We start from the raw sequence: 16,913 nt of genomic DNA on the forward strand, positions 1-16,913 counted from the left end.
TCTGCCACTTCTCAGCCCAGGTCTGCATCCTATCAATGTCCTGTTGTAATCTACAGCAACCTTCTACACTATCCACAACACCACCAGCCTTTGTATCATCATCAGCAAACCTACTAACCCATCCTTCCACATCCCCATCCAAGTCATTTATAAAAATCACAAAGAGCAGGGGTCCCAGAACAGATCCCTGTGGAACATCACTGGTCACCGACCTCCAGGCAGAATATACTCCATCTACCACCACACTCTGTCTTCTATGGGCAAGCCAATTCTGAATCCACATAGCCAAGTTTCCCTGGATCCCATGCCTCCTGACGTTCTGAATAAGCCTTCCATGAGGAAACTTATCAGACGCCTGACTAAAATCCATGTACACCACATCCACTGCTCTACCTTCATCAATGTGCTTTGTCACATCCTCAAAGAATTCAATCAGGCTTGTGAGGCACGACCTGCCCCTCACAAAGCCATGCTGACTGTCCCTAATCAGCCTTCTTTCGGGTAAGGTTTCGGGTCGATACCTTTCATCAGGACTGCTGAAGGGTCCAAATAAAGGGTCTCAACCTGAAACATCGACTGTCCATTTACCTCTGTAGATGCTGCCTGACTCACTGATTTCCTCCTTATTTTTGACCAAGTTTGTGCTCTTATGCGAGTGGAAGTTTGACAATTTGCCAGCTTGTTTGAAAATACAAAACACTAGACATTTACACCTGAAATGTGGATTTATTTATCAACTGGATTCATTTTAATGAAGCATCTTGACAGAACTTTGTAAAGATGCCTTTTCCAGAAGGAAAGAAACCAAGGTCCATTTTCCTTGGCCAACAAGCTGTCTTGGAGAGGTTACGTCCTCCCCATGTGAAGATCAAGTTTCCCAGGCTGGGTTAAGAGATTGGGAGAAATCCATCTCATGTTTCAGTTGTATCTCGGTGGACAGTTTTGTGGGAAGGCTAGGTCAAGTTCAGGATTGATGCAAGGGTATGGCCCACCTATTGAAAGAAAGTATCTGGAGGACAGAGGTATAAAATGAGAGATAGTGTGACAGGGAGAATGAGCGAGGGACTCGGGGCAGTTAACTTTTGGCTTGATGTCCTGTCCTAGAGAAAGCATGCTGATAGGACAGATTTCTGATTGAATTGTTCAAAGGAGTGTGAGAAACAGAGAGAGAGTGTGCAGACAGCTACTGTTGGCACACTCAACCAGCTAATTTCATTTACTGCGTGTAATTATCATTTCTCAATAAATCAATAAACCATTTACTATTTCTCAACCTTCTGGGTAATCTATGACCTTCCTTTAAAATTTTAAAGCTTTAAGCAGGGAAATACAAAGCTCGGAGCCCGGACAGCTGAAGGCACGTGATTCAGAGGAGAAAATAACTGAAGAGGAATGTCATAACCCGCCCAAAATGTTACTCGTTTTGACTTTTGAGCTGAGGTCTGCCGAAGAGATGGGGGAATGACTCAAGCAGGGTGGGGGGGGGGGTGGGGGGGGGAGGAAATGCAGCTAATGGAGTCATTCCATTCCTTTTCTGCAGCAAGGAAATAATTATTTGGCAGTGTGGAGATACAAGAGACTGCAGATGCTGGAATCTGAAGCATAAAACAATCTGCTGGAGGAACTCAGCAGGTCGAGCAGCATCTGTGGAGGGAAATGGACAGTCAACATCTCGGGTCAAGACCCTTCATCTGGCAGTCCAGGTGAAGGGTCCCTAACCAAAACGTCGACTCTCCATTTCCCTCCACAGATGCTGTTCGACCTGCTGAGTTCCTCCAGCAGTTTGTTTATTGCTCTATATCAGCAAAACTAACTGCAGCAACAGAGACACAGCTGGGGAGGGCGCAGAAAAGATTTACAGGGTTGTTACTGGGACTGGGGGGGGCTTGTGTTACAAAGAGAGGCTGGATAGACTGGGACTTTTTTCCCTGGAGCATAGGAGGCTGAGGGGGTGACCTTTTAGTTTATCAAATCACGAGAGAGCACAGGGTTAAGGATTTAAAAGGTGCTGCATTGTGCCAAACAGCCTTTGCAGATACAATGGGAGCTTAAATTTAGACGGCATAGGTTTAAGATGAGAGGGGAAAGATTTAAAGGGGACCCGAGGGGCAACTTTTACACAGAGAGGGTGGTGGGTGTATGGAACAAGCTGTCAGAGGAAGTGGTAGAGGCGGGTACAATTACAACATTTAAGAGGCATTTGGACAGGTACATGGATAGGAAAGGTGTAGAAGGATATGGGCCAAACACGGGCAAATGGGACTAGCACCTTGGTCAGCATGGATGAGTTGGGCCGAAGGGCCTGTTTCCGTGCTGTATAACTCTGTGACATCCACGGCTATTAATCTGCGCTCAATACCAACTAACAATCATGGGAATTCTAATGCTAGTCAACATTGCTGCATTTGCTTAATAACAGTTTTTAACCCCTTCATGTTCTACCTAACATCACGCTGTTCCTACTATGGACTACACTGACCCTCTTTCCTCACCAGTGGGGTTCGCTCATTCACCCATCACTTCCTCTGAAGGGGCAAGCTGCCAAGCTAACCTAATTCTCTCTCTCATCTCTCTCCATCTCTTCCTCTCATTGACTCTCACTCTCGTCTCGGTATCAGACCATCACCCCTGTTCTCACTGACCTCTGGGCTGAGTTGTGTGACCCACTCCTTCTTTAGGGATCATCAGCCTCTCCCCAAATCTCTGGCCCCCCTCTGCTCAGCCAATCCCAGGGCCCTCCCTCTGCCCAGTCAATCCCATTCACAAGATTCATCTCATTCTGCAGCAGACAGTAAACCAGGCCAATCAGATTCCTGGAAAACAGCAATGAAACACACTGCACCAAGGAATATGTAGATAGATAAACAGCTCTTAAGTCATTTCTATGGAGTAGTTTATGCTTTTTCTAATATAAAGCACTCCACAGAAATGACTTATTGGCACTTTGAAAATATTTTAAAAATATAAAAAATTGTTTATGTAGTTTTATCTGTGTCCACCTCTGTAGAAATTAATATGTTGGTAAAATTTACAAATTACCACGATTAATAAAAGAATTACTCTCCCACATTTTGTCTGTCATTTCACAACACAGCTAGAATTTTTTTTGAAGATTTTCCAACAATTTAGTTTGACCTTTATCTATCCACGTAAGTTATAACTTCCATCTATAGTTTAGGATGTCACCTGTCTTAATATCACCAGCAATCTTATCCCATCATCTAAATCATTTGTAAACACAGTGGACACTTTGGCCCTGGTCACATCCTTTCCACCCGACCTACCCATTACACCAACTGTCTACCTCCTGCCGCCCAGTTAGGTTCCAAGCCTGGTCAGTAAAGTGGCTCCATTTGCAACCCTCTCCGGGGAGACAGATGGCGTGAGCAGGCAGAGAGGAGGATAGAGACGGATGCACAGGGTTTCAGAGCTGTGTGGACCAGCAGGGTGGGTCAATGGGGCTTGTTCTTCACTGGTAGAAGGGAACCATTCACATTATGTGTTGCAGCAGAACATGGGGCCACGGGGTTGATTCCCGGCTTCCAAACCCCTTAGTTACCCAATCAGACTCAAAAAGCTGGAGAGTGTGTATAGGAAATACATAGGGTCAGAGGGCAGCTTTCGCCAGGATCTTAACCACGAAGGGGTTAACTGGGTTTACCTTATAAATAGGAGTGGAAGTAAGCCATTAGGATCTTCGAGCCTGCCCCACCGTTCAACAACACCATGGACGATCTTCTGCATCCAAACTATTTTTTAGCGCTATCTTCATTTTCATTGACTTTTGTTTTGATTGAACTCATTGACTGAGCCTCCATGGGACAGAGAATTCCAATGGTTTATCATCCTCTGAGTGAAGGAAGTTCTCCTCATCTCAGCCCTACCCCTTATTTTGGGACAGTGACCTCGAGTTCCAGTTTACATTAATCCGTCTGAGCAGGTCAGGAAGATTAGGGACTCGCACCTCACACTTGGGATGAAGTGATAGATGTCAAGAAGAGGTTTCTTCTCTGGAGGATCATGGCTCATTGGACATGCTGCCTTCTCCTAAGGTGGTCCACAACTCACTGGCTTCCTTCATCACGAGCCAAGGCTGTTTCTGGTTGGGGTTTGGATCATTTTGTAGAGGAGGTCATTGTGTGGCAACAGAAACCAGGGTCAATGTGATCTCCTGGACTGGCGTATGGGCTAATGGGTTTGAGGAGGAACTTCACAAACTTATTTCCTTAGTTGTCTCAGGTTTTTGTCTTTCCCAGGAGATCCCTTGGATCCAGATGGGGAGGATAGTTTACAAAATTGTGACAGTCAGTATTTTGTTAAAGTGACATTATACGAATGGACCAGTGACTCTGTATTATCAGTATATAAATACAATTCTTCCTCCAGTCACATGTACTTACGCTAACACCCGTAACAGAGGATTCTCTGATCTACGGGCTGTTCCCGGGGACACACACAGAGACGGACATCAACTGCTGCTGGAAGGTCATCAACTCGGTGAAAGACGCCCTTTGGTCTGCCCGAAAATTGTTGGTCTCCCAGCACTGCGAGATGTCCGTAGGGGAATGCTGCCGACTGCCACATTCCAGGCTGCAGGAGTACGTGCTGAGGGACACACTGAAGCTGGGCACAGCCAGCGCGAGGGCTCGGTGGGGAAGGACGACAGTTTAGGGTTCTTCTGCCACAGGAGAAGGAGGGGCGGGGTCAGGCAAGGAAGCCGCTCAAACGTTGTAAATATGGGATTGGGGTATCACCCCAGGGAGCCACATGTGTGGCATCGGTGCTGTGTTTTTTATATATAAAAAGGTAACACTAAGAATTGAACTGTACACGAATGTAAAGGTTTGAACAGTTTTATTATTGTATATAGTTTCTTTTATTATGAATAAAGTTTATTTTGTATAAAAAAAACACCCAATGGTTAGAACACAGTGGCACAGCGGTTAGTGCTGCTGTGTCCTTGGACCTGGGTTCGATCCTGACCTCTGGTGCTGTCTGCATTGACTTTGGATACTTTCCCTGTGATGGGTGGGGTTTCCCCCTGGGTGCTCCAGTTAATTGTCCACTGCAAGTTGCCCCCTTTGTGTATGTAGGTGGCAAAAGAATCAAAGGGGAATTGATAGGCATGTGAGAGAGAATAAACTGCAGGGGTACAGAGACTGGTCTAATTGCCTCCTTCTGTGTTTTAATAGCATCTGACAAAATTCAGTCCTGGACTATTTTGTATTTTGCTTCATCCTGCCTGTTTAGTCAAAGTTCAACTCAAGTTTATTGACATCTGCACAAGTACGTGTGTGCACAGATGCAATGAAAATCTTACTTGCAGCAGCATCACAGGCACATAGCAGTACAGGCAAAACATTCAGAAGAAAAACATAAATTAAACAAGAATTGTACAAGGAAGAACATAACTAGAGCCAAAAAAATAAACAAACAAGGTTCATTGTAGTTCGAAGCGGTTAAAGTGACCACAGTGTTGCTGTACTGAGGTAGTGATTAGGATTGAGCAGGATGGTTCAAGAACCAAATGGTTGAAGGGAAGCAGCTGTTCCTGAACCTGGTGGTGTGGGACTTCAGGCTTCTGTACGTCCTGCCCGATGGTAGCTGCGAGAAGATGGCATGGCCTGGATGGTAGCGATCTAAATGTTAATTGAAACCAAGGCTGGTGCATAAAGAAGTCATAGGATCATACAAATTAGGACCAGGTGTAGGGGATAGAGGAGTGTAGTTTGGGAGATGCTGTGGGAGTGAATCCTCTTTTACCTCCTGTCCATGTACCTTAACAGGAGGTGGACTGAGTCAAGGTATCCCATGGAAGTGAGTCATCCACGTTCAATCCAATAAACCAAAGACAGGCAGAAGGGTCAGGGGCTCCAGGGATCAATACCAATCATGACGTCTCCAAATGAATCCTAAATTGATGCCAGTTTGCTGGTGGGATTTGAGCATCTGGAGGACGAGGAAGTCACTGGCAAAGTGCCACACTCCGGAATGAATTATTTATTCAATCATCTTCCCCACTGCCTGGGGCTTCCAGAGAATTACCTGCTACTTATCAGTGACAGTCCCTACACGGGATGGAAATAGACCTGTGCATTATTTATCGGAGGAAAGTTCACTGGTTCCAGGACGATGAAACCTTCAGAGAAAAAGGCAGGAGAAAGGCACTTCTCACAACTCTGCAACTGGCTGAGGAGGCATCATGCCTGAATCCTTGAGAGGCAGACAAGAGGTAAAGAAACATTTTAACTTACCAGTGCACATTTGGCACAGGGACTCTACACTGTCCCATCACACACTCCCAGGGCAGGGACCGCACGGGTTAGATACAGAGTGAAGCTCCCTCTACACTGTCCCATCACACACTCCCAGGGCAGGGACAGCACGGGTTAGATACAGAGTGAAGCTCCCTCTACACTGTCCCGTCACACACTCCCAGGGCAGGGACTGCACGGGTTAGATACAGAGTGAAGCTCCCTCTACACTGTCCCATCAACAGCTCCTCCTGCAGGCCACAGATGGGATAGGCATTGAGTGGCATTCCCTGAGCCTGTCCTCACTTTGTGAGCTGGCTTGGGTGATCAAGAAAGAAATCAGCATAACAAGATTCAGTGGATTTCCACTGAAACATGCTAAAAATAATTGTGAAGCAAAGTATTATCCTTAAAACTCCATTCATGTCCTCATCTGCAGACTGAATGTCAGCTTGTTCCTTTGAAGTCCCTGATAATTAGTCCTTCAGAAAGGCAGAGAGGTGGGAGTCTATGTTGGAATGCTGGGGATTTTTTAGCAGGTTATTTATAGCACATCTCTGGAGACAATCCCCATTGTGATTCACACACTTGCAGACTGGAAGCAGTGGACCAGAGCTGTATGTTACGCAGTGTGATATTAGCCCCAGCCAGTGAGTCAGTGACAGAAACAACCTCTGTAACCTGCTCTGATGTGTAAATGTCCAATTACATCTATTCATAGTGGTAACAGAGACAGTGGAGAGAGTCCCCAAAGCTCAGTGGGGACACGAATGTACCAGAGGCACATCCGGCAGGAGGTCGATCTCATCCACACGGAAGAAGATAGGAAAATAGCAGGAGTAGGCCACTCGGCCCCTCAAGTCTCTTCCACCATTCAACATTCAAGGCCTCAACTCCTTACCAGATGGCCATAAACCCGTAATCCCCCAACCTTTCAAAAAATTATCTACCTCCACTTTAAATATTTCTATTGCGCTAGTCTCCACAATCCTCTGGGACAGAGAATTTCAGAGATACACAGCTCCCTGAGTAGAAATCTCCACAACCAGACCCTTGTCTTGTAACCATGATCCCTCGTTTGATAGGCTGGGACTATTTTCCCTGAAGTGCAGGAGGCTAAAGAGGTAAATAAAGTCACAAGGGGCATAGATAAAGTGGATGGTCACATCCTTTTTCCCAGGATAGGGAAGTCTAAAACTAGAAGACACAGATACAAGGTGAGATGGGGAAGATTTAAAAGGGGCCTGAGGGGTCACACAGAGGGTGGTGGGTATATGGAACAAACTGCCAGAGGAAATGGTAAAGGCGGGAACATTTAGTATTTAAACATGGATAGGAAAGGTTTAGAGGGATATGGGTCAAATGCAGGCAAATGGGACTAGCTTGGATTGACATCTTGGTCGGCATGGACGAGTTGGGCTGAAGGGCCTGTCTCTGTTCTCCCACTAGTGCAAACATCTCAACATTCACCCTGTCACGCCCCTGGGATTTTATATCTCAATAAGATCACCCCCTCATTCTTCTAAACTCCAAAGAACACCAACCAGACCCATTTAGCCTCTCTTGATAGCACACACTGGTCAACCTGAAAGGACTCAGCAAACACCAGCTCTGGAAAATCTACCCGCACCAATTTCTCACATCTCCCACCAAAGGTCACAAGACACAATGAGGTTCATCGAAAAGGGTCACTATGGTTGTGTGGGCTGCTGTGTACCATCTGCAAAGCGCATTGCCGCAGTTTTCGAAGTTACTCCAACAGCTCCTCCCAAAACAGCGACCTCTACCTGGACGGAGAGCAAAGGCAGCATGTGTGGAGAACACTGCCTCCTGCAGGTTGCTCTTCAAGATGCACACCATCCTGACTGGGAAAATTGCTGTTGGCTCCGAGACCTGAAATATTTTATTTCCCCTTTGCCTGCCTGTTTAGTCAAAAAATTGGAAGCATCTTCACCAGAAGGACAGAGATGGTCCATAATGAACAAAACATAGGTTGCCATTGCACACACAGAAAGATCCCACAAATAGCAATGTGATAAACGACTGATGTCTATTTTATGGTGATGTCGGATGAAGGATAGATGTTGACCCAGAAGGTGAAGAGGAAGTCCTCTACTCTTTTTCAAAAATGTGCTGCTAGATCCCTTGAGGGAGCAAACTGAACTCTGGGACATCCTGAGGTTCAAAGAACATTCAACAAGGTCCTAAGTTAGAACTTCATGAAATTGTTTTTGATAGACTCAGAGCCACATGACCAACAGATAGAGGCCAATCAGCCCATTGTGAGTGAGATGCAAAAGATAATAGCACTGCCCCACACACACCTCACATGAAGACCCATGCTATCCCATAAATGCAGCAGTAGATGAAGATACATACAGGAGTTGACAATGAGACACATAAAATTGATCCTGCTGCTAGATGCCAGCCCTCATTTGCTAAACTCTACCTGATGTATTGATGAACCTGTGCACATTTAAGCTCTCCTTTATCTGTTCAATTATGGCTTGATTTATTGACATGCAATTGCACTCTATCTAAAATTCATTTTGTCTATGATTTGAAGTCATTGATATTAAACCTGCCTTGTTCAATTTGAGAAGAAAGTTGATTGACTGATGATGGGCTCCAATTTCTGCCAAATCCTGTGGATTGCTGATCTCGCTAATGAAAGGATGCCTACTCCAGCAATGAATCAACGCTGAAAGTTTCACAGTATCTACCCTGGCAGAGTTTGATGGGACAGTGCAGAGGGAACTTTACTCTGTATCTAACCCATGCTGTCCCTACCCTGGGAGTGTGTGATGGGACGGTGTAGAGGGAGCTTCACTCTGTATCTAACCCGTGCCGTCCCTGCCCTGGGAGTGTGTGATGGGACGGTGTAGAGGGAGCTTCACTCTGTATCTAACCCGTGCGGTCCCTGCCCTGGGGATGTTTAATCCCACGATCTGCAGCAATGACAGATACCAATGAATCTGCGCTAATAAACTGCCAATAAAAATCAATCCCATAAAAAAAAATCAGCACCAAACCCTGACGGTCGTTGTGGATATTGAGGCTCCATTTTTCGGTAGAAATGTAAGTAATTGACTAACTGGATGATCAGGAGGGCAGCCTGACTGTGACAGTTCACTGCAATGTCTGCACCTTCCTGATACAGAGATTTATTCCACAAAGCTGCACCTGAACAAGGGAAGAAATATCTAGCAGGTGCCTCTCTCCGTTCCAGTTTTTGCTTCATTTTCCCCGTGGTCTCTGGACGACCATTTTGATTGCAATTCGTTCAGTTGCACTCCTTTTTCAGGCACAAACTGGTTAGTGCAAGTGGGTGAAACTGCTCACCTGTCAGTACCAGAACCACCACTCTGAACTGGAACATGACCCATCCTGTTCTGGAACCCCTTCACATCAGATCCAGCCATTCTAGAACACCCTGCTGCCACAGGGACTCCATTCTAGAACCTCTCCACATCTCAACCCTCTACACCACAACCTACCGCTTTGTCTTCCTGCCCACACTCAAACTCAGAGCATCGGAGGCTGAGGGAAGAGCTGACAGAAGTATGTAATGTTATGAGGGCCATAAATAGGGTTGATAGTCTTTTCCCGAGGGTGGAATTGTCAAATACTAGAGGGCATAGCTTTAAGGCAAGAGGGGGAAAGTTTAAAGGATATTTGCGAGGCAAGTTTTTTTTTAGACAGAGTGTGGTAGGTGCCTGGAACATACTGCCAGGAGAAGCAGACATGAGAGTGGAGTTTAAAAGGCATTTAGACAGGTACACGAACAGGCAGGGAATGGAGGGATACAGATTACGTGCGGGCAGATAGAATTAGTTTATTTCGGCATCTTGGTCAGCATTGTGGGCCAAAGGGCCTGTTCCTGTGCTGTACTGTCCGATGTTCTATGTAATATGGTAGCCTAGTGGTCTCCAGGCATGGTGTATTGATCTCGAGATTTGAGATCAAATCCCACCAGGGCAACTAGTGAAAGTCTGGAATAAAAGGTTAATCTCACTATTGATAACCATGGAACTGTGGAAATATCGCTAATACCCATTTGGTTCTGCAATATCTTTCACTGAAGGAAATCAACCATCCTTAATTGGTCAGGCCCATATGCAACTCCAACCACGGTTGACTTTCCAAAATATCCCTGCAAACCCTCAGCTTGTTGGCATTTGGGGAGTTGGGCATTAGTTACTGATGTTGCTTCATCCCATTAATTATGAATAAACCCCTTCCTTATTGCAACTGGGGGTTGGAGGCTAGAAATAAACAGACGTTGTTCCAATTGTACAGGACATTGATAAGATAAGAGATATCTTTATTAGTCACATGTACATCGAAACACACAATGAAATGCAGCTTCTGCATAGAGTGTTCTGGGGGCAGCCCGCAAGTGTCGCCACGCTTCCGGCGCCAACATAGCATGCCTACAACTTCCTAACCCGTATGTCTTTGGAATGTAGGAGGAAACCAGAGCACCAGGAGGAAACCCACGCAGACACAGGGAGAACGTACAAACTTCTTACAGACAGCGGCCAGAATTGACCACAGGTTGCTGGCGCTGTAAAGCGTTACGCTAACCGCTAGGCTACCGTACTGCCCGTAAGGTGCCACGTGCCTGGTGAGACTGCACGTGGACTACTGTGCACAGTTTTGGTCCCCTTATTTAAGGAAGGGTACATTGGAGTTGGCGGCAGTCTGGAAGAGATTCACTGGGCTAATTACTGGGGTGAGAGGGTTGTCCCATCATCATAAATGGGAAAAAAAGTTTCGAACTGCATTCTTTGGAGTTTAGAGGAATGAGGGATGAACTTATTGAAACAGAACCTTATAGAAGATGCTTAGGGGACATGACAGGATAGATGATGAGATGTTTCCACCAGCGGGAGAGTCTCAAAGCAAGGGACGTAGTTACAGATAAGGAGCCAGTCATTTAAAACTAAGGTGCATAGACATTTCTTCTCACAGATGGTGTTGCATCCCTGGAATTCTCTTCCTCAGAGGGTTGCAGAGGCTGGATCACCAAAGGTATTTAAGGAGGAAGGAGATACATTTCTGACTGGTTGCATCACCTCCTGGTACGGAAGCTCCAATGCACAGGATCGCAGGAGGCTGCAGAGGGTTGTAGACTCAGCCAACTCCATCACGGGCACAACCCTCCCCGCCATCAAGGACATCTTCAAGAGGCGGTGCCTCAAGAAGGGGGCATCCATCACTAAGGCCCCTCACCACCCGGGACATGCCCTCTTCTCGTTACTACCATTGGGGAGGAGGTACAGGAGCCTGAAGACCCACACTCAACGATTCAGGAACAGCTTCTTCCCCTCCGCCATCAGATTTCTGAACAGTCCACGAACCCATGGACACTACCTCGTTATTCCTTTTGTTTTGCACTATTTATTTATTTTTGTAATTTACAGTAATTTTATGTCTTGCGCTGTACTGCTGCCGCAGAACAACACATTTCATGTCATCTAAGTCAGTGATAATAAACCTGATTCTGACAGATGAGGGAATTGGGGAACTGGCACAGAAGAGGAGATGAGGCCTGGGGAAGATCTGCCATGATCGCACGGAATGCAGGGCAGGCTCGAGTGGCCGAGTGACCTACTCCTGCTCCTATTCCCTGTATGGTCATACCCGAACCTGTTGGATTCACACATCTCCTTGTCTGGTCTTGGGGCACAGAAAGACACCTCTTAACTACTTTATTGCCTTTGTGTCTTGTTTTGGACCCACATTTTTAAGAGCGTTGTTAGGGAATTAAAATTAAATGATGAATTGTCAAGGCTTCACAATAGGTTGCTGTTAATGATCATATTCCCTGGTCTCCCTCCCTCACAACTAGCCCACCCACTTCTGCCCCTCCCCTGGCAGAATCTTACTGACTGTCTTAAACACCTTGGGGCAGCCTTGAGCTTGTGAAGCTCTCTGCACTAATGAAAACCTTTCCTTCCACTGTCCATGCTTTTCCATCCAGGATGAATGAACGGCAGTGCAAGCTGCATCAGGAATGCCCCAAACGTCAATGTGTCCATGGGACCGACGTTTCCAACACCTACAGTTCTCAGTGGTCTGCTGCTAGATCATCGATTGTCAGGACTAGGAAGAGATCTGGTGATCCGTCACACACTTCCAGGGCAGGGACAGCACGGGTTAGATACAGAGTAAAGCTCCTTCTACACTGTCCTGTCAAACACTCCCAGAACAGGGACAGTGTGGGTTAGATTAAAAACTAAGTAATTACTGCATCGACTGTGTCCAGCAATATCCACCACGCCAATTATTCTTCATTAGCCATCCCTCTGGCCTTTATAATTGGGTTAATAATCCAGTGCCAATATGATTATGGATTAGGGATAGTTTGATTCTAACTCTCTACTTCAAATGAAAGTTACTTCAGCTCTTCCAACCTATCATGTATCAGCTCTGAGACGTGATGGGACATCTCCCTCCATCACCCAGGCAACCTGAAGCAGAGCCACAGAGTTCAACGTTCAGTGCACTAAGTTCAGGGGAGAAGTTTCCTAATTTCCATGCTGGCAGTTGCGAGGGAGACTGCTGTGATCATCTCAGTGGGTCAGGCAGCATCTGTGGAGGCAGAGGGACAGTCGATGTGTTGGGCAGGGACCCTTCGTCGGGACTGTGACAACATCAGCAGTGTGAGGGCCTTGGCTGACGATTCAATAACGTTGGGTTTTCGCACTCTGTGGAACTTGTCTCATGAGTCAAGCCAGACAGCCCTGTATGGTGGTGAGATTGGAATGGGGTAGGGAAATCATGTGGGGCTGGGGGGGGGGGGGGTGGGAAGAGGAGGAGGTGTGTTGTTGTTGACTCCAGAAACTGCCATCAGCCAAGGAGCAAATGGAACCTTGCTATTCAGTGTTATGGACCTAGGATCCATTGCAATTGGTAGGATGGCGCTACTAGTAGAGCCACTGTCCTACAGAGACAGAGACCTGGGTTCAGTTCTGATCTCCAGTGCTCTCTGCGTGGAGTTTGCACGTTCTCCCCATGTCTGTGTGGGTTTCCTCCGGGTGCTCCGGTTTCCTCCCACATTCCAAAGATGTGCAAGTTGGTAAGTTAATTGGCTACAGTACATTGTGAGGGTAAGCGATGGAATCTGGGAGTTAGAGTCATGGAGTTGTACAGTTGTAAAGGCCCTGCAGCCCAATTCATCCATGCTGACCAAGATGTCTATCTGGGCTAGTCCCAGTTGCCTATATTTGGCCGACATCCCTCTAGGCCTTTCCTATCCATGTCCCTGTCCAACTGTCTTTTAAACACTGTAATTGGACCCACCTCTACCACCTCCCCTGGCAGCTCATTCTATATACCCACCACCCTCCGTGTGGAGAAGTTGCCCTTCACATCCCCTTTAAGTCTTTCTCCTCTCACAAACCTATGTCCTCTAGTTTTAGACTCCCCTACCCTGGGAAAAAGACTGACCATTCACCTCATCTGTGCCCCTCATGATTTTATAAACCTCTAAGGTCACCCCTCGGCCTCCTACGCTCCAGGGAAGAAAGTCCCAGCCTATCCAATCTCTCATTATAACTCACGCCCTCCAGTCCTGGTAACGGCCTCGTGAATCTTTTCCGCACCCTTTCCAATTTAATGACGTCCTTCCCATAGCTGGGCGATCAGAACTGCACATAACTGGGAACGTGGGGAGAATAAGATGGGTCAGGGTGTAAAAATGATGGTCAGTGGGCGTAAGAGTCTTTTTCCATGCTGTATCTCTCTATGACTATGGTAGGAGCCTCGTTTGACAGTAAGGTCATAAGTAGGAGGTGTAGACGGTTGACTGCATAGCTACCAGAGACTGCCCAGCTGTAGATCAGGGCTGACTTTAATACCTTCCAGCTCATTCTCCATTCCTCGATTCCTTACAATCTAAAAACATCAAATAATCACATCAGTGGCTGCATGCAAGAATAATTTGCTCAGGGGCAGGCAACACAGGGGTAAGGTGGAGAGCTTTTTCTCACACTGGAGGGAAATGTACAGCTGTTGCTCTCCCAGGGTCAGATTTCAAAATTTTGTTTCATATAGTGCATGGGGATAGACTTCAAAAGAACATACACACACTGGCAGAACGGGAGGATGGAATTAAATGCAGAAAGTCATACACTTTGTCAGGAAGAATGAAGATAGCATTGCAACATTAAAGGGTTCAGGTACAGAGAAACCTGGGTGTGTATGTGCTAAAATCTTCACTGGCAGCAGGGCAAGTGGAGAAAGTGGCTACAAAGTCTTATGTGATCTGGGCATCTTAAATTGCGGCACAGGCTACAAAAGCATACAAGTTACTGTGAATTGCTTCCAGCCACAACAGCTTCTAGTCTTGATCAAGCCACTTAAGGATGTGAAGCCCTTGGAATGGGCCCAGAAAAGATTTACCAGAATGGCTCCAGGGATGAGGGCAAGATTTAGGGAAGGGATAGAGAAGACGGGGTTATTTCTTGGGGCAGAGGGGTTGACATATGGTGTGGGTGATCAAAATACTGACCAGGCATACAGAAACAGCTTCCGTTGGTGGAATGGTGAAGGTCCAAAGGACAGGTGTGGAAGGTTAGTGAAGGAATCAAAGCCTTTGTTATTCAGGGAGTGAGAGTGGATTGCTGGCTAGGCTCAACCATGGCTTGAAAGAAAAAGAAAGATTGCAGATTATGGGAAAAGGGTGTGAGAGAGGGAATTGGAGAGCTGACAGCGAAAGGGTGAGTCAATGGTTTCTGACTGTGGGCATTGTACGGTTTGTTCCACGATGGGATTTATGACTCTGCATCTTCAGCTTCCTGAGATTCACAATCCAATCAGTGAAGAGATTTGACCCCTTCTCAACAAAAACAACATGAACTTCTTACGCCACTTATTCCACACAGTGTGTGGGACCTTTATCTCAATGAGGGTCAGGATCCATGGAATCTGTATCTCAGTGAGGTGTGTGAGAGAGAGAGAGAGAGAGAGAGAGAGAGAGAGAGATCTGTCCCCCAGTGAGGGTCAGTGTATGTGTGTGAGAGCGATCTGTCCCCCAGTGAGGGTCAGTGCGTGTGGGACCCATCCCCCATTGAGGGTCAGTGTGTGTGTGTGTGTGTGTGTGTGTGTGTGTGTGTGTGTGTGTGTGGGACCCATCCCCCAGTGAGGGTCAGTGTGTGTGTGGGAACCGTCCTCCAGTGAGGGTCAGTATGTGTGTGTGGGACCTGCCCCCCAGTGAGGGTCAGTGTGTGTATGGGGCCTGTCCCCCAGTGAGGGTCAGAGTGTGTGTGTGTGTGTGTGGGGGGGGGGGAACCCATCCCCCAGTGAGGGTCAGTGTGTGTGTGGGACCTGTCCCCCAGTGGGAGAAACTGCCTGTGGGCAGAATTTTTAGTCAATTGTATTTTCCTAGTAATCATTACACAAAGATTTACTGGTTTATAACACTCTGCTGTTAATTAACTGCTCTTAATCAGTTCTGTCTGCATTGTCTGCAGAAAACCCTGTCACCAGGGACAGTTTTGTAAATTCATTTACAGAATGTTGGCATCACTGGAGAGGCCAGAATTTATTGGTCATCCTTAATTGTGTTCGAGAAGGGGAAGCGAAAAGCCCTCTGACCTATGTCTATGTTGCACATTATCAAGTCTGAAATCATGGACAAGAAGTACACCTTTAAGGTATAAACCACCCCCCCCCCCCCCCCCCCCCCGAGGGTGCACTTTTCCCACGGAGCCTCAGGCACTCCCTAGCACTGGCCGCCGACTCTGATGCACAAGGTTTGACAGTACAGTTTAACTGCACTCCTTTCCCACTCACCCACTGACACCTTTGCAATTCTGAAAACCGACCCTTGTCCATTGAATCCACGCTTTTGTATGTGCTCCACCAAAGCCCCGAACATCTGGCCCATCTCCCCCAGCTGCGCAATCTCCCACTCCTCTCCCTCCCTTTCTCTCAAGTAGCTGCCTGGGTTTTCCTTAACTACAGTTTCCCCCTTTGCCTCAACCGCTGGTTACGAATTCGAGTCTCCACAGAGAGGGGCTGAGTTTCAATGTGATTCCTTCCCCCGCCCACATTCAACACAACGCTTATTGAAAAGTACTAAAACCGTGGGGTAGAAGAGTCGAAGATACAGCAAGAATTTGCTCAGCTGAATTTACTTCCTAAAAGAAGTTGCGTTTCTAAAATAGCCTCGCTCCTTGCAACTTATTCCACTGGCAGAGTTCAAGCTGAAAAAGTCCCATAATGACAAACAAATAAGGATCGAACTCTGAACAAACAACGCAGTCACACTGGGGGCTCAGATTCCCGACAGGATTCACTTGTTTCTTGGTTTACATCAAGAGTTATTTCAAAGCAGAGCAGAAGGCGAGTGTTCAAGATAAACGACAGTACCTGTTTCAATGACCACCGGCTCGAAAAGTCCAAATTGCTCTAGTACTTTGACAAATAGGGCGAGAACCACAAGGACAGCTATCATCTCAAGGCCCTCCAGATGCATGGCGAGGTGCGACCATTCCGTCTCCGCACCAGCGACCAGACCCCGCTCACCTCCGCCCGTCCGCTCTCCAACGGTGGGAGGGGCATTCACCTAGAGGAGGGCTGGGGAAGCGGTGGAGGGGGTGCCACCAAACTTTCTCTCTGCTCTCCCCTCCTCCCCCACCCCTTGCTCTA

At 46.9% G+C, this 16,913-nt stretch overlaps 1 protein-coding gene across 3 annotated transcripts in view; it reads right to left on the reverse strand.

Annotated features, from left to right (window-relative positions):
* LOC127576564 (Kv channel-interacting protein 2) overlaps positions 1-16,913 on the reverse strand; it is a 300,063-nt gene that overhangs the window by 80,871 nt on the left and 202,279 nt on the right. The window contains exon 1 of one of the 3 annotated variants that reach the window (XM_052027112.1): positions 16,635-16,789. The exons of the other annotated variants lie outside the window; for them this stretch is intronic. Coding sequence (XP_051883072.1) covers positions 16,635-16,740 — 106 coding nt within the window. The 5' untranslated portion in view covers positions 16,741-16,789. Of the gene's footprint in view, positions 1-16,634; positions 16,790-16,913 lie in introns of those variants that run through there. 3 annotated transcript variants of the gene reach the window in all.

The sequence above is a fragment of the Pristis pectinata genome, chromosome 12, assembly GCF_009764475.1.
Source record: "Pristis pectinata isolate sPriPec2 chromosome 12, sPriPec2.1.pri, whole genome shotgun sequence".
Taxonomy (NCBI): domain Eukaryota; kingdom Metazoa; phylum Chordata; class Chondrichthyes; order Rhinopristiformes; family Pristidae; genus Pristis; species Pristis pectinata.